The following is a 17,807-nucleotide window of genomic DNA, read 5'->3' on the forward strand; positions in this document are numbered from 1 at the left end:
TGAGCATTGTCCATCCATCCATCCATCCATCCATCCATCCATCCATCCATCCATCCATCCATCCAATATCTATACACCACTTAATATTCAGTGGTTACACACTTACTTTGATTTGCAGTTTAAACTACCTCTAGTATTTACATTTTGTGCAAAAGTCAAGTCAAATATCAGGAAAGCAGCAGGGAAAGACTTAAACTTGAACATAGTGACCAGCTGGTGTCACTACTCACCAACATAAGAACACAGTCTGGGTCTGTGTAGAGTTTCAGTCATTCAGATCATGTTGATCCAAAGAGCCTCTTCATTTCTTTTCAGGAGATTTTTTGAACAGGGTTTTTAAAACGAGGCTCTTTCCTTAAGAACTAAAGAACCTTCTTGAGTAAGAGGTGAAACATCTTCAAGAACCAGGGTTTGAAGAACTGCTGCATCCAAAGGTGTTTATAGTCAGGGTGTAACTCTTTGCTCAAACACACCTGGGAAACCTTTTCTGCTGTTATTGTTAATTGTCTTTCTTTTTTCTTGTTAAGAAAAAAAATCAGTAATATCCTGAAACTTGCTAAAGACGCATTATGTGGATGTAAATATTTACCAGGAAAAAAGATGAAGTTTTGGCTCAGTCAGACCTCATATTTTGTTCTTTTTCTAAAGAACTCTGAGAGTTTATGACATTGATTCACTACCAAAACGTTCCATAAACTGTGGAATTCCCTTTCACAATTAAATCCATTTCAGTCTCTACATACTATCAGACATATTTTATAGTAGTTGTTGAAAGATTCACTATTAAACTATATCTTTTTGGTTTCTTTGGGCAATGAGAGCATTTCAAAAAACAGACAACTATCACAAAATGGGCTATTTGCTATCAAATTATTTTTATTATGGGATGTAATCAGTAAAAATGCATTAAAATCTAATTTCTTTTTCTTTGTCTGTTGTTAATTTGAACTTTTCATCTCATTTTTCACCTGCAAGCCTTTTCTTGGCTACGGCTCTGGTATCACAGTCTCAGACGAAACTTGATGTCACTGGATTTGTGGAGGTGGGGAGCTTGAGGAAGGCTGCGCCACATTTCTGGAATGGCATCTGTAGCAGATCACATTAACCCCATGGCAGAAAGCCACAGGCAATTGTTGATAGAAATACCTGCCTGCTCATAGAGATGCAGAGAAAGAATGACAGGGAGGGAAGGAGAGTGTGTGCATCAGAGAGTCAAAGTAGAGTGAAAGCAGCACCGATTACCTACGAAAGGAAGGCCAGACTTGTTTTTCTCGTTTCGGCATGTCTCAAGAAGGGAGGATGTCCTATTATAAACTAAACTAAGCTCGGTGCTCATACAATACAGCAGGAGGATTGGTGTCTGTGTCTTGGATTTAAACATTCAGACGAAGGTAGAGTGATTTATCTACATTTCATGCATTAATGTTGTGTAAACTGTGTGTTTGTGAGAGAAAGAAAGAAAAGAGGGAGGTACACCTGCCACATGAGAGAAAGCTGTGTGGTGTCACTAATGTGTTTCTTGGATGAGACTTACTGAAGAAGCTAGAATTCATCTTGAAGCATTACAATATTTAATCATTTCTATTTGCCTTAATGTTTTTCTCTGTGCGTTATATGAGAATTTGTTACTGTTTGGAAAAAGTTTACGCAGCATTTACTGTTTTATCTCCAATACTGAGAAGGAAATGCACAAAAACAAGGAAAAGAGAGGTCATAGTAAAAGGTTACAATGCAAGCTGTAATCTACTGACTTCTTAATTCAACTGGTGCAGTTTGTCTATCAAGCTTTGATGGTTTTGTCATCTGCATACCATCTGCTCACAGTGGTTTTTCCTGTAGTTTACCACTTATCTACATGGAAAACCTACAAGTGTACACACAGAATACTCAGCATTCTTGCAAACAGCTTGTGGAATGTGGCAATACTGAGCTTTCATTCATCATTTTTATTTTCAAAATTCAATTCAATTGTAGTCAAGATGTCTATCAGGCAGGTAGGGTTTATCAAAAACTTTCACATTAAGCAATTTAACAATTAACAATTTAAGAGTGCGAGGCTGATGAGAGGCTTGTAGAATAATTCCAGAGATATAACAAAACAGGTATTGGAAAAAAATCACATAAAAGTTAATATAAAGACTGGTATTTCCCTTGAAAAGAAGTTTTACTGTAGCACGTAAACATTATTACCTGTAGTATGTACATGACCTGTTGGGTTTTACTCTGTTTGCAGATGTCTGAACCTCCTCCGGTAGCTGCCAAGAAGCATTCAGGTGTCCGAGTCATGATCTCTCCACGAGAACAGCCTCCTGAGCTGCCCCTCATCACAGATGCTAGCAAAGGTAAATTCATCTTCGACAAAAAGATTCATTTTCATCCCCTGCACATGTTGATTTTAGCAGGTCTGGTGTTTCTCTAACGTGTTTGCATTGATGGCTTTATTCTTTGTTTGCTCAGAGAATGGTGCCAGTGCTGAGTCAAATCATATATCTCTGCTGAATGCAGAAAGAGAAGTGGTATGTACTAATGATTAATTAAGGCATTTTTAAACATTATTTTGTATATGCATGGGCGCAAAAAAGCCATGTAAATTATCCATATAATCTTAAATTCAAAGGCAAGAAATTTAAATGAGATGTTATGGCAGAGTTTGACTGTAGTGTTGATCAAAATAGGAAATGGAATTTAATTTAAAATATTTTTAAAAAGCTTGAGGCAGGCTCGGTACTGGCCATGTGGAACCACACAAGACAGTTTAATATGTTAAGAAATTATACTGAGTAGTTTGAATTTTTGATTAATTATAGACTATACTTAAGGGAAATTGGTTTTTAAAAATGAAAGTATAGGATGTTTGTTCAAGGAAAATTAAGCCATTATGTCCCTGTGTTTACTGGTTTTACAAATAACCACTGAAACCTTACAATAACCATATTCAAATGGGTAAAAACTGATTAATTGGCTATATAAAGAGGCGGTGAGGGTTATTTTATTTAAACTATAGATATAAAGGAGAGAATCCTATTTTATCCTGCAAATCAATCATTATAATCGCCTGTAATCCAGAACTAAAGATATGCAAAAACTACAACAAGGTGACACTGAGAGGTTTTAGTCCACCATAATGATAATATTTGAAGCAGCAGTTTGTGGTACAGCTGTTGCATTAAATTGCATTTAACAAGATGTTCATGTCACTGGGTTCTACCAAGTAAATCAGCAACTCTTTCACACCAATTTTGAACAATTTTAACATGACAAATGTAATGTTATCTCATGGTTATATTATTACATGTAACATTAATACCATGTATGTTAGCTTTCGTGTTACTGTTCAGTTTATTGTTTAGCTGCAAATTAAATAGCTTTTAACTTAGATTATTCAATTGGAGCTCTTCATAAAAATAAATCCTTTAAGTGGCTGAGGTTTATGGCTAAATATGTGAAATATTCCCCAGGAGATTCTGAACCACTGCTTCAGTGACATGGAGAGATTCATGATGCGCTTGCAGCAGACAGCGGATGCCCAGAGTGTCCTCAACCAAAGGAAAAAGAAGAGGAGCACTAAGAACAAGAAGAAGGAGGCCCAAGATGGTGAGAGTTGATCCTCCATCATGCCAACCAACTACTCTTGTGTATTTCTAGTGGATTTGAATCTTGATTTGGTGAAAGACAAATTTGAAGGTACTTGATGACTGCAAAAGAGTCTTCCAGTAATTTGCAGAAGAGTAGATGCAGGAACTATAGACAAAGGCTGAATATTGGCACGCTCAGAAAACAAGCAAGTCAACAGGCATGTTGCCAAAAAATTCTTCCGGTAATTCAGAGAATTCTTGAGCGTAGTCGGCAAGTCTTAGAAGCATAACAAAGTGGTGACTGAAGCTGGGGCTGAGTCAATCCAGGAAGATAAAGAACCAGTTTATTCTTGCGGGATGACAGCACATCTGGCTTTGAGTGCAATCCAGCGCTACGAGGACGGTGAAACAAACATTCCTGCTGCACTTTCTAAATAACCGCATTGGCTCCTGTTTGAGGGTCGATAGTAGAGAAACCAGCCCTGTTTTTCTGTTCTGTTTCTTTTACTAGTTGTGAGTGTGAGCTTCAGTGTTCTATTTTTTCACCTTGTACTGGCCTGTCAACATGACTGGGGTGTTTCCCCATTAATGGCCAGTAGTGGCTAGAACAGACTAAAGGAGTATGTGAGTTTTATATTAGTCACTACCTGTGGCTTTGTGTTGTAAGAGAACACTAGCTGAAAAACGGTGGAACCTGGGTTGTGTTGTGTTTCTATTAGTCCTTTCTATATCATTTTTTTCAAGATATACACTACCGTTCACAAGCTTGGGGTCACCCAGGCAATTTTATGTTTTCCATGAAAACTCACACTTTTATTCATGTGCTAACATAATTGCACAAGGGTTTTCTAAGCATCAATTAGCTTTTCAACACAATTAGCTAACACAGTGTACCATCAGAACACAGGAGTAGCTGGAAATGTTCATCTGTATCCCTACGTAGATATTCCATTAAAAATCAACCACTTTCAGCTAGAATAGTCATTTACCACATTAACAATGTCTAGACTGTATTTCTGATTAATTTAATGTTATTTTCATTGAAAACAATGCTTTTCTTTCATAAATTAGGGAATTTCTAAGTAACCCTAAACTTTTGAACAATAGTGTATTTTGATGTCAAAGTGAAAACAGATTTCTACAAAGTAATGTCAGTTAATTAAAGACATAAAATAAGTGATTCCATTAGTATCTTACCACTTCTAGTCAGTATTTAGTGGATGCACCTTTTGAACTTAATCAGCCTGAACATCTGGACGCTGCAAATTTACCCCATTCTTCTTTGCAAAATTGTTCAAGCTCTGTCAGCTTGCACAAGGATTATAAGTTAACAGCCCCTTTCAAGTCCAGCTTCAAATTCAGCTTGGTGTCTTGATGGAAAACAAGTCTTCATCTGAGCTGCAGTATTCTTGCAGACTGCATCAGGTTGTTGCAGGATTTCTCTAGACTTTGCTGCTTTCATTTTATCCTCTGCCTTTACAAGCCTTCCAGGACCAGCTGTCGAGAAGTATCCAAACATCATGATGCCACCACCACCATGCTTCACAGTGGGGATGGTGAATTTGTGTTATTTAAATATAGTATCAAGCTTGATTGCCCAGAAGCTTAGTTTTTATCTCACCAGACCAGAATGTTCTTCCAGTTGACTTCAGAGTTGACAGACTCTTGTCAAGATTAAATTTGAGCTTTTTCATCTCCTCTATAAAGGTTTGACTGATGGAGAATAGTTGCTTTATGAACATGTATGTATGCATGTATCTCCCATCTCAGTCACTGAAGCTTGTAACTCTTCAGAGGAGTCATAGTTGTCTTGGTGGCTTCCTCACTAGTCTTTTTCTTGCACATTGACTCAGTTTTTGAGGATGCCCTTCCTTAGACAGATTTATCATTGTGTCATATTCCTTCCATTTCTTAATGTTGGATTTAATTGTGATCAAAGGGATATCCAGTGACTTGGGAGTTTCCATTAATCCATCCACTGACTTATGCTTTTCAACAACCTTTTCACAGAGTTGATTGCAGTGTTCTTTTGTCTTCATGGTGTAGTTATATCCAGGGGTACTGAATCACCGGTGACTGGGCCTTCCAGATGCAGGAGTCTTTATACTACAATTACTTGAGACACAATAACTGCACTTATGTAATGTCCATTTCATAATTGTGTAACTTAACGCACCAGCTGACTGCACCTGTGTTGAGTTTGGTGAGTCACTTTAAAGGTGGCATATTTATGCAGTCTTTTGTGTTACATTTTTCTATTTTTAATTAATTGACATTAAATTGTAGAAGCCTGTTCGCACTTTGACATGAAAGAGTCTTTTTTAGTGGGTAGATTCTGTCAAAAAGCAACTTAAACTGGCCATGATTCAGTGTTAAGAAGCAATAATGGGTTTGGATGGAAATATAATGTGTCCATGTTTCGTTATTTGGGTTATAGGCTGTGATTATGCTTATCTGTGTGCAGATGATTTGTTGACCCTGAAGGCTTTCCCACCACCTGAGGAAGAATTTGTGAACATCTTTCAGAAAATGAAGTACACCTTCAGCCTGCTGGTAAGATGTAATTAAGCTTGAGCTTTAAGTGTGTAAAATTTGAAAAAAATACCGTAAATGACACTATTTGCTGTTTTATTCAGGACCGTCTGAAGTCATCCATTGCACAGCCTGATTCTCCACAGCTGCTGCACCACGTCTTTGTGCCGCTGAGGCTGGTAAGACTTTTAAATGTTTCTTTAAGTGGTTTCTCTGTGGTCCTTACTGCTTTGATTCTCTCTGTTACAGCTGGTTAAAACCACCGGAGGGCCTGAACTCGCTGCTTCGGTGCTCAGTCCTGCTATGACCAGTGGTGCTGTTTTGCTGCTGCAGGAGCATCTGACTGAAGAAGAGAAACAACTGTGGGCTTCGTTAGGAACTAACTGGACTTCCTCCTGGTTTGTGTATTTGTGGTGTAAATCTAAAGCTTTAACAGATCGACTGGGTCACTTAAAGGACCCTCGTTCTTTTTTTTCCCCCCAGTTCACACCTGGGAATATCTGTTCCTCCATACTCCCCTGTCTTCCTGGACGGGTGGCAGCCTCAGGCCTATGACACAGACGGCAAGCCTTTGGAAGATCCCATCGAGTCGCAGCACAAACAGGATGCTTACAAAGAAAGTCTACAGGAACAAGCTCAACAAACAGCGGGGGTCTCAAGTGAAGGAACTGATAAAGTGTGAGTTTGTGGACACTGAAAAAGTGTCTTACAGAAGAAGGCATAATTAAATTTTAGGAGTGATAATGACAGGAAGTTCCTGATAGCTGTAATTAGCAGCCTAATAAAACTGACAGACAGGAATTTTTGATACCTGGTTCCAAATTGTTTAATCTGCTTCTACTGTTTCAGCGATGGAAACGGGCTTCCACCAGAAGGAGAGAGGCTCTACTGCTGCAGTTATGACTTTGTGGCAAGAAACAGCAGTGAACTGTCAGTGCTACAAGGAGAAACACTAGAGGTACAGATAGACTTCTGGGTGATGATCCACATCTGAAGGTAGAATCTGACTGATGTGACTCATCTTTCCTTTAGGTGGTTGAATCGTCAAAGCGCTGGTGGAAGTGTCGGAATCGCTTTGACCAGATAGGATTTGTTCCCTTTAACATTCTGGAGCCTCTGTCTGCCCTGAATAACACAGAGACAGATGTCTCAGTGGTCCGCAAAGACTCAAAGGTACTGAAACTATGTATACACATCTTTTTTGTGGTTTTTGTCTCATGCTATCTTGCACTTTTAACTAATTAAAGCTTTTTCCACAACGGAAGACGGCTGTTTCTCCTCGGACAAAATATTTCTCATACACTCCAACAAGCCCAGGTGGGACTAGTCCTACTGCTACAAGCCCAACAGTGCGACCTCAGAGTATGGGCTTACCGTTGACAGCCATGCAGGACGAAGACAGTCGAGGTAACAAACCCATACATGCTATATGTCTACCAACACAGATACATCACCATTCAAAAGTTTGGGGTCACTTAGAAATGTCCTTATTTTTGAAAGAAAACCATTTTCTTTTAATGAAAATAACATTAAATTAATCAGAAATCCAGTCTAGACATTGTTAATGTGGCAAATGACTATTCTAGCCGGAAATGGCTGATTTTTAATAGAATATCTACATAGGGTTACAGAAGCCCATTTCCAGCAACCATCACTCCTGTGTTCTAATGCTACATTGTGTTAGCTAATTGTGTTGAAAGGCTAGTTGATGAAAAGTGTGAGTTTACTGATTCCTCTCTGGGTAAATTTATATGTTACAGCAGCCGGATACAGATGAGACATGAAAGAACTAATAAGGCTAAAAATAAAGATATTATAATAAAGTTCTGATAGAGACTATACCAGGTATGATCAGTCTACATATGGATATGGACATATAAGACATAGAGAACATATGGACAAGTACAGCTATGACTTCATGAATTTAGATATGTAAAGGTATGGCATAGAGAATAATGTACCCACTATTCTGTTGGTGCAGTCAAAAACATTATTGGGGGAAACACCATTGTTAAACACAATGATCCTGCATTCAGTCTGGTAGAACCAATTATTTCAAGACACTTTTTTCTTTTTTTGGCATCCGTTTCTAGAAAATACACCTAATTTAAGATGGTTTCCCCCCCATATAGGGCATATCAGTTCATAATTTCATCTCTGACAAGAAAAACACCAGTGATATGAACCAAGTACTACAAAACTTAGTGTCATTGAAGGCAGGTGCAGTCAAATACCTCTGAGTGTGTCTATGAACCTCTATCTATGAATATGAAGTCCTTGTGAATGTAAAACAATCCAGGAGGTTGAGCAATAGTCTTTAAATAGAGAAATGCGATGCTGCAAGTGAAGTCTGTTTGTGTCTTTGTGCAGTCCTGTTAATAAATGATGAGCTTCTCCAGCGACTGGCGCAGAAAAGAGACTCAGTCCGTCCACTGGTGGTTCCTCGTGCAGCCGAAACCTCTGCACCCCTGAACTACCACTCGCCAGCTGCTGAAGTGAAGGCCTGGCTCACCGCTAAAGGCTTCAGCCAGCAGTGAGTACTGGAGACAACCTGAATCAGAACAAGACGAGTTTGTATTTGTTCACATGTAGCTGCACTAAGTTAAGGAATGTTATATCCAACATATCCAGCAGGGGTTGTGTGCAAAATAAATGAAGTTGTGTCGGATGTTTTGGGTTCAGTGGAGGAGCGCTGCATATCATGAGGTGTAAGAAAATGCAGTGACATTTTAGTGGTGCACATTTGAAGAACAATGAAGATAGAAAAAAAAAAGAAAGTTACACTATCGTTGAAAAATTTGGAGTCACTTAGAAATGTCCTTACTTTTGAAAGAAAAGCTTTTTTTTTCAATGAAGATAACATTAAATTAATCAGAAATACAGTCTAGACATTGTTAATGTGGTAAATGACTGTTGTAGCTGGAACTTTTAATGGAATATCTCCATAGGGGTACAGAGGAACATTTCCAGCAACCATCACTTCTGTGTTTTAATGGTACGTTGTGTTAGCTAAATGCTAATGAAAGGCTTAATGATTAGAAAACTCTTGTGCAATCATGTTAGCACATGAATAAAAATGTGAGTTTTCATGGAAAACATGAAATTGTCTGGGTGACCCCAAACTTTTGAACACTAGTGTGTATTGCAGTATTCATGCACACGCAGGTTGCACAAAGTGAAATTAAAGTCCCGGGGCTGCTGATGTAGGATATTGCATCTGTTGCAGTTTTACTGTGAACTGACTTAAACTTGTACATTCTTCAATGAAATGAAATGGTGAATCTAAAAAAATAGAGAAAAAAACAACTTGTTTCTTTTTCTTCACAAAGATATTTACATCTGGAACATTGATGAAGTTTTCATATTAAAAGCTCTGATTTTTTGATTTCCTCTGTTAGGACAATCCAGAGTCTGGGTGTTTTAAATGGTGCACAGCTGTTCTCCCTAAACAAGGAGGAGCTCCGCACGGTGTTACCCAAGGAAGGTGCCAGAGTTTACAGCCAGATCATGGTGCAGAAGGCCCTTCTCGAGGTTTGTCCGGCATGATTTGGAATGTACACCGTGTTCGTTTGTTTGTATTTGTAGGAATATGTTTGGGTTTATGTGCTCAGTGCAGTTTATTTGCTCAGCCTTGACTTATGCACAGACAGTACATCATTTTGCCACATTGTTACCGACCTACATTGAGTAAAATTATTTATAATGTCAAGAAAAAGTGAACCATTTTTAATTATTTGCAGTGAAGTACAAATTACAGTTTAAAATATGGTCAGATGTTCAAATGCAATCTTTATACCAAGTAACCCACAAATTCTGTTGTTTCTGTACAAAATCAGTGCATATTTATAGGGTAGGTTGGAAAAAGAATGTGAACACTGAGGTTAATAACACTAACAAAGCCCAGCTGGAGTCAGAAGTTAGCAAACCTGAAGCCCAATCAATCACCAAGATTGCAAGTGTGGGCACGATCTGCTCTGACTTGTAAAAACATTATTCACAATGATGATGTGAACCTTTCATTGCAAAAAAAAAAAAAAAAAGTATCTCATTAGACTTAAGATCAGTCATTTTAAATAAGCTGATTAGCATAAAGCGGAGAAGAGATACAAATTAATATAATAGTTTAAATATTCATCAGTTCACAATTAGATAAATTATAGAAATGGAAAGAATTTAGTACTGTGGCTACTCTCTCTAGAAGTATCAAAATACTAAATTATTTGAATTCTATACTTGAGATTTTGGATCAATTTACATTTTATGACCATTTACTGGAGAAAACAAGTAAATCAAAAGTATTCATTTCCTTTTTCATGCTATTATAGCTGAATTTACATAAAACTAATTGTATATGAACTGTTAGATAGGTTTGTGATGCAGTGATTTATATTATATACACTCCCAGTTAAAAGTTTGGACGCACCTTCTCATTCACTGGTTTTTATTTAATTACTTTATACATTGTAGATTAATACCGAAGACATCAAAACTATAAAAGAATACTTATGGAATTATGTTGTAAGCAAAAAAGTGTTAATCTTCAGTATTGATCTACAATGTAGAAAATAATACATATAAATAAAACGCATTGAATGAGAAGGTGTGTCCAAACTTTTGACTGGTAGTGTAATTAGAATCAATGTTATCATTGTTCTTGGCCTGGTAATAAATGGATTTTATTCACAACGGTTATTTAGGGATGTGTTTAAGTTTGACTTTGACTACACAGACTCTGCTTAGAAATGTGATGAAAGAACATGAAGCAACTACAGTTCATGTCTCAGCTTCTTTTCAAGTTTGCAGAAGAAAACAACAAGAATGTGTCTACGACGTTGTTCTAATATATTAAATAAAATTTTGTGTCCTCTGCAGGATGTGCACAAAGCTTCTGAACTAGAGAAGGTGATGGAGAAGCAAAAACAGAAGATATCTGAGTGATGACAGTTGTAGTTGTTGTCAGTATCCACAACACAGATGTGACATCAAGACTTATTAGATGTAAAAATAAAATTAATCTTTAAATTAAACACGCTCTTAAATCTTAGCAAAAGCAATTAATCTTTAAAGTCAGGCCTCACTCACTAACACTGATTTGAAAAGCAACTGTTTTTTGTATACTGTTCTATTTTGTACAAATTCCATATTTCTGTAATCATATGTTGAGATAATGTTGGAAGTCGGCAATAGATGCAACACAATAATCCAAAAATAATGGTTTGTTTTGTCAGTTGTCAGTTGAAATGGTTGACTCCACACAGGGCAGCGAGTTGTTTGGTTGATTCAAGTTTTTAATTACATGGACATCAATCTGTATTTAAACAAAACATACTTCAAACATACTTTGTTTAAAACTACAGTCCTGAGTCTTATATATAGTGTAAGACAGTAAATTGTTCTCTTTCTTGTGCCTTTTTTGCTGGTACTTCAGCTGCAAAGCATGTTATGACAACATACAATGTAGGATTCTAAGAAATATAATATTGTCAATATATTAGCTTCAATAATATATTATGTGCATATATGTTTTTTTATTCTGACATAAATGATCAAACAATGCATTCTAACAAAGATATGAAGAATTGTAGATAAACTCATTTCATACTTAATTTTAAGAATGTCGGTCATTTTTATCATCTGTGCAAAGAACATAAACATGTTATAAGAAAGCGACACTGCAGCTGTCAACATACATTAAAACTCTGATTGATGTGGAAGTAATGAAGCATTGTGCAGAGATGTGCAGTGCACAACATGTTACTTCAGCACATTTTTACAAATAAAGCTTACCAGAGGTCAAACATTGTACTGTAAACAGCCATTATCTGCTTTTTGTCTCGACTAACATTGCATATTTCAGACGATTCCTGACTACATTTTCCACTTGCTCTAAAACTGTCTTCTCATTAAACATCTTGAGAGGTAGGAGGATTATATGTTTTCAGCGCACAAATTTATCTTAAATGTCAAGTAGAAAAATTATACTTAAAGTACTTCAGGACATAGTTCAAGTAAACTGTTAACTTCTGTGTGTATATATATATATATATATATATATATATATATATATATATATATATATTATTTGCATATATTTGTTGTCAGAAAGAGGACTGCAGTCTCTTGGAAACGTGGTGTAGAAGCTGTGAATAATAATCATACAGCAGAGCAGTTATAGGGGCATGAAAGCAAGTAAATAAATAAAAATAATTGTGACAATGAATTAGAATGCTCTCCTTATGAAGGTCTAAACTCACCGTTTACAATATGAGCAACATAAGTCTGTCAAATTAATATCGTATTTTTGTTTGGAAGAGTAACTTTTAAGCTAAGGCCGTAACATGCTTGTTAGAAAGAATAGATCTATATAATCTATATGATCTATATAATCCTCCCTCTCCCTCTCTACATATATATATATACACAGTTGCAAGAAAAAAGTATGTGAACCTTTTGGGATTACTTGGATTTCTGCATACATTGGTCATAAAATGTGCTCTGATCTTCATTGAAGACACAACAAGAGATAATCACAGTCTGCTTAAACTAATACTGCACAAAAAATTATATGTTTTCATGTTTTTATTGAACACAACATGTTAACATTCACAGTGACGGGTGGAAAAAGTATGTGAACCTTTGAATTTAATAACCGGTTGACGCCCCCTTTGGCAGCAATAACCTCAACCAAACAGTCAGTAGGAATTTTGGACCATTCCTCCTTGCAAAACTGTTTCAGTTCAGCAATATTCTTGGGACGTCTGGTGTGAATCGCTCTCTTGAGGTCATGCCACAGCATCTCAGCTGGGTTGAGGTCAGGACTGGGCCACTCCACAAGGCCTATTTTCTTCTGTTGAAATCATTCTGTTGTTGATTTACTTCTATGCTTTGGGTCGTTGTCCTGTTGCATCAGCCATCCTCTGTTGAGCTTCAGTTGGTAGACAGATGGCCTTAAGTTTCCCTGAAAAATGTCTTGATAAACTTGGGAATTCATTTTTCCATCAATGACAGCAATCCATCCAGGCCATGATACCCCCTCCACTATATTTCACAGTTGGGATGAGGTTTTGATGTTGCTGTGCCTTTTTTTCTCCACACATAGCATTGTGTGTTCCTTCCAAACAACTCAATTCTGGTGTCATCTGTCCACAAAATATTTTGCCAGTAGTGCTGTGGAACATTAAGGTGCTCTTTTGCAAACTTCAAATGTGCAGCAATGTTTTTTTTGGACAGCGTGGTGTCCTCCCATGAACTCCATTCTTGTTTAATGTTCTACTTGTAGATTTGTCAACAAAAATGTTAACCTGTGCCAGAGATTTCTGTAAGTCCTGAGCTGACACTACGATTCTTCCTCACCTCATTAAACATTCTGCGCTGTGCTCTTGCAGTTATCTTTAACAGGACGACCACGCCTACAGAGAGTAGCAACAGTGCTGAACTTTCTCCATTTGTAGACAATCTCTCTTACTGTGGACACATGAACATTAAGGCTTTCAGAGATACTTTTTTTTTTTTTTAACCTTTTCCAGCTTAATGCAAGTCAACAATTCTTGATTGTAGGTATCCTGAGAGCTCTTTTGTGTGAGGCATGGTTCACATCAACCAGTGCTTCTTGAGAACAGCAAACTTAAAACTGGTGTGTGTTTTTTATAGGGCAGGGCAGCTTTAACCAACACCTCCAATCTCATCACATTGACTGGACTCCAGGTTGGCTGAGTCCTGGCTCCTATTAGCTCTTGGAGACGTTATAGCCTGGGGGTTCACATAATTTTTTTCACCCTGCACTGTGAATGTTTACATGTTGTGTTCAATAAAAACATGAAAACAAATCATTTTTGTGCAGTATTAGTTTAAGCACACTCTGTTTGTCTGAAGTTGTGACTTAGATGAAGATCAGAACACATTTTATGACCAATTCATACAGAAATCCAAGTAATCCCAAAGGGTTCACATACTTTTCCTTGATACTGTGTATGTGCGTGTAGTTGCTATTGTAGCTCAAATTTTAAAATTTCACATTTGATTGAACAAAAATCTGTGAATAAGTGCATTTAACGAGGTAAATTATTTGGAAAGAACACTGATAAAGACATTAAGCAGTTAGAGAAGAGGTAGTGTTACTGATTCTCACTGCCTTCCACTGTCCGCATCTTCACTCCTCCACAGTAAGGCTTTGGTCGCAGCAGTCCCAGTTCAGGAGGTCTTTTCCTTGAAACCACAGCTGGATCTCCCTCTGAGCGCCTTCCAGTGAATCGCTGGCATGAACCACATTCCTTTAAATGATGCACACCCGATTACTTTAGAGAAATCACATGCAATATCTTGGCAAGTCTCATAAAGTTGTTGTTAAATCCCTTGTGCACATAATGAGATCACGTGAGAGAAGGTTACCTGCTGACATGGATGCTGAAATCTCCTCTGACTGTGCCTGTCGGGGCTGCAGCCGGATTAGTGGGTCCCACCATTGTACGAGATGACTGGACCACATTATGACCCTCCCATACCTGAGCAAAATGCAAAGGTTGGTCAACGTAATGCAAAGAAAAATTAGCTAATTTCATAAAAAGATGCAGAAATCATTCCCTCACCATCACTACCACTGGCCCTGAAGTCATATAATCCACTAGACTGGGATAGAAAGGCTTCGATGTCAGCTGACAGTAGTGCTGAGACAGAAGATCCTCAGACACCTTCCAAACATAGACAGAAGTATTAAATAGAGAGCTCACACATCACATAAACACTTATTTCAGTCTCGGATACCTGCAGCATCTTCAGGCCGACCAGCTTGAAGCCACGCTGCTCAAACCGCTGAATTATTTGTCCCACAAGGCGACGCTGAACTCCATCCGGCTTCACAGCTACAAGAGTCCGTTCCTTCACATCTGGATGAGCTGCTGGGACAAGACAGAACATTAACTAAAGTACTGGACTTCAGTACAAAACTGAGGCACTTGTACTTCAGCTGAGTGTTTCGTTTTCTACTTCTACTCCTTTTGTCTTCACTACATCTATTTATCTAACAGCTTTAGTTACTTTACAAATAAAGATTTATGAACACAAAACATATGGAAAGCTCATAATCATGTTATTAATTAAACAAAACAACATTTTGTACAAGTACAGCTGAAATCATTAGTCATATAGCAATTGTCAACTGTTTTACCCATCATTGGAGTCATTTTTCATGGGATTTTTTTTAATGGAAAATGTGAAGAAATGTGCTGCTTTCCTTTAAATTATTTTAATAATTCTAGGTTGGTCTTGGTTGCACAAAACAAGCTTTGTTAAGGTTTTACTTTGGCCTCTGGGTAATTGTGACAACATTTCTCACTATTTTCAATTTTTTCAAGAGTGGAAAAATAGTTAGCTGTTTAATTTATGATGAAAATAATCCTTAGTGGCAGTTGGATACAAAAAATTGTTCAATTAGAGCTACCTGAACCAACTACCAATGTAAAATCCTGCTTTTACATTAATGCATGGGTAACAATAATAAAGTAATATACAGTATAATAGTATGGCTGTCACAGGGGACAATTTTCTGCATTGAGTATTTTTTACTTTTATTACTTTAAATGTATTTCCCTGATTGTATTTACATATTTTTATTTAAGTGACATTTAAAATGCAGGACTTTTATATGCAATAACATTTATACAGTGTGGGAGTTTTACTTAATAAAGGATCTGAATACTTACTTCGCCACTGCTATCAGTGGATGTTAATCATCTTCTTTAGGTTTAATCAGCACATACAGGCAACATTACATGACAAGAGGACAAATATTGATTCAGAGACACCTTCATTACACCAGGGAAACAGGTCTCCAGAGGACATTACCACTGGAAACGTCAACTAACCATAATCATATCCACTGCTTGCCTAACCCAAACATGAAACCATGTCTTAATTCTAAAATGTCATGCTTGCCCTTTGGCCTTGTTTTTTTGGTCCAAAAACCAAGTGGCATCCCACAGTGTAACTGCGTAAACATTTATGTACACCGAGAGCTAACCTCTGTACGTAAAAGAGAATTTGGCGCATTCGATATTGTGTGTATTTTGGTGAGTAGCCTCGTTGCGCGCAACTACAGAACCACACATGAGCTAATGAATGACTGCATGCGATCAATTCCACACACACGGGACCTGACACGAGAAGAGCTCCGTCTGCTGGCATTCAACCTTAAGGCTGCCTGTGCCAGTGAGGTACAGGGACATGGTTAGTTTGGGAAAGTTTGGTTCTGGGATAAAGGTCCTGGTGGAGCGGGCGGTGGTTCTGTGCCTTGGTCATTACGCAGAGAGCGCACAGGTTCTGGCCAGATACGCAAGGCGCCTACAGTTACGCGGAAACTCAGGTCATCACCACCAACTGTTGTGCCTCTAACCCAGTTCCAGTTCATGACCCCACGCATCAGAAAAGGGAGTTTGTTTTCGCAAATGGCGCTGTCAAGTTTGGAACTAATGAGCGTTGCGCTTTGGAGGTAAAATCTCTGTGCCAATCATGTCCGACATTAATCAGTCTTTTAAAGTATGTCTTTCTGTATAGTATGTAATGTTTATTCTTAACTGGTTGATTTCTGAATCAGACATTAAAACTCATGGACAGTCACTTGACGTTCATTGTTAAACACGCGTAAAATCTCTGAAAGCCAGAATAAAAAGTACAATTACACAAACTTGGAAGGCTTACTTACCAGCTGATACAAACTCCGCCACTTACTTGATTTGCTTCTGTGCCAAGCAGCTCCGTGTCCAAGTCGCAGCGCAGTAGGAAACCCTGACAGCAGACTTTTAGTGGGTTCTTGATACCCCGAATAAAACTGCTGGAGAATTCTGCTAAAAACGCACCGCTGCAACATGATCATGTTTTGATGCGTCAGCTTCTGGAGAGAGAAGTCAACCCTCCTCAATAAAAACTCACGGGACATGGACATCCCCCTGTATGTCCCCTTTCACTGTCAGTCAAATATTTAACTCCAGTGATGCCAAACCTCTGGCATCAGCGGAGTCACAAAAATGAAAGTTTTGTGCATAGACCTGCTTTGAATCTCTTGAAACTCAGTTAAATCCAGAGGCGGAGGAAGTAAAAGTACCAATACAGTACAATTAGTACAATGTATTTTTAAATAAAAGGACCAAAGTATTAGCACTAAAATACGTACTCAAATGTTAGTTATGCAGAATACTACATTTTAGAATAATGTGTATTTTTTGATTAGAATTTTTGATGCATTAATATGTTCATCACTAGTAACAAAGCTGGTAAAGGAGATGTAACTACCTAGTTTATCTGATAAAGTTTTATCTTAATCTATATTACATTTTAGTTTATTTGTTGCTTTAAGTTTTCTATTCTAAAACAAAATCTGCAAAACTGTTAAACACCTGTCAGGAAGTTTTAAAAAAAATGCAATTCTTGCCTCTGAATTGTTGTGGACTAGAAGTATAAAGTAGCATAAGATGGAAATATTTAAGTACCAGTAGCTCAAAATGTACTTAGTTACTTTCCATGACTGTTTAAATAAACAGTTTCTGCAGCAGATATCCAACAGTGGTCTGGTGACTGTTTGTAATTAAAACAGATTTTTTAGTTTCTTCTGTTTTACAATGTTGTGATTTTACCAAAGAGGCCAAAAATCAATGCAGCAAAAGGAAAGATATCCTCACTTTTACTCTTATAAAGTGCTTATATTTTGAT

At 37.5% G+C, this 17,807-nt stretch overlaps 2 protein-coding genes across 4 annotated transcripts; one reads left to right on the plus strand and one right to left on the minus strand.

The window, feature by feature from the left end:
* Positions 1 to 287: 287 nt before the first annotated feature.
* On the plus strand, positions 288 to 11,919 carry eps8l1a (eps8 like 1a). Of its 2 annotated transcripts, none has more exons than XM_055005155.1 (14): positions 288 to 434; positions 2,234 to 2,342; positions 2,458 to 2,516; positions 3,459 to 3,594; positions 6,040 to 6,128; positions 6,212 to 6,286; positions 6,357 to 6,505; positions 6,591 to 6,785; positions 6,957 to 7,065; positions 7,140 to 7,280; positions 7,373 to 7,514; positions 8,478 to 8,640; positions 9,506 to 9,638; positions 10,980 to 11,919. In XM_055005155.1, the coding sequence occupies exons 2-14, from the start codon at positions 2,234 to 2,236 to the stop codon at positions 11,043 to 11,045; spliced, it is 1,566 nt and encodes a 521-aa protein (XP_054861130.1). In that variant the 5' UTR covers positions 288 to 434; the 3' UTR covers positions 11,046 to 11,919. The 2 variants fall into 2 exon arrangements, with proteins under 2 accessions (XP_054861130.1, XP_023142234.3); XM_023286466.3 differs by lacking the exon at positions 288 to 434 and adding an exon at positions 1,176 to 1,391.
* A 1,221-nt stretch (positions 11,920 to 13,140) lies between these two features.
* nme4 (NME/NM23 nucleoside diphosphate kinase 4) lies at positions 13,141 to 17,052 on the minus strand. Of its 2 annotated transcripts, none has more exons than XM_023286473.3 (5): positions 16,830 to 17,052; positions 14,868 to 14,998; positions 14,693 to 14,794; positions 14,496 to 14,608; positions 13,141 to 14,377 (listed from the first exon to the last, which is right to left on the minus strand). In XM_023286473.3, the coding sequence occupies exons 1-5, from the start codon at positions 17,041 to 17,043 to the stop codon at positions 14,257 to 14,259; spliced, it is 681 nt and encodes a 226-aa protein (XP_023142241.3). In that variant the 5' UTR covers positions 17,044 to 17,052; the 3' UTR covers positions 13,141 to 14,256. The 2 variants fall into 2 exon arrangements, with proteins under 2 accessions (XP_023142241.3, XP_023142239.3); XM_023286471.3 differs by having other exon boundaries at positions 14,868 to 15,001.
* Between the last annotated feature and the right edge of the window lie 755 nt (positions 17,053 to 17,807).

Source organism: Amphiprion ocellaris, chromosome 19 (genome assembly GCF_022539595.1).
Source record: "Amphiprion ocellaris isolate individual 3 ecotype Okinawa chromosome 19, ASM2253959v1, whole genome shotgun sequence".
Taxonomy (NCBI): domain Eukaryota; kingdom Metazoa; phylum Chordata; class Actinopteri; family Pomacentridae; genus Amphiprion; species Amphiprion ocellaris.

Bases quoted from the DNA above. Each gene is read 5' to 3' on its own strand.
- nme4 (XM_023286471.3), bottom strand. From the start codon at position 17,043: ATGTCCATGTCCCGTGAGTTTTTATTGAGGAGGGTTGACTTCTCTCTC. The intron at 14,609-14,692 runs GTGAGGGAATGA...CATTTTGCTCAG, and splicing joins CAGGGCCAGTGGTAGTGATG to GTATGGGAGGGTCATAATGT. The intron at 14,378-14,495 runs GTAACCTTCTCT...CATCATTTAAAG, and splicing joins TTCAGCATCCATGTCAGCAG to GAATGTGGTTCATGCCAGCG.
- eps8l1a (XM_055005155.1), top strand. From the start codon at position 2,234: ATGTCTGAACCTCCTCCGGTAGCTGCCAAGAAGCATTCAGGTGTCCGA. The intron at 7,066-7,139 runs GTACAGATAGAC...TCTTTCCTTTAG, and splicing joins TACAAGGAGAAACACTAGAG to GTGGTTGAATCGTCAAAGCG. The intron at 9,639-10,979 runs GTTTGTCCGGCA...TGTCCTCTGCAG, and splicing joins TGCAGAAGGCCCTTCTCGAG to GATGTGCACAAAGCTTCTGA.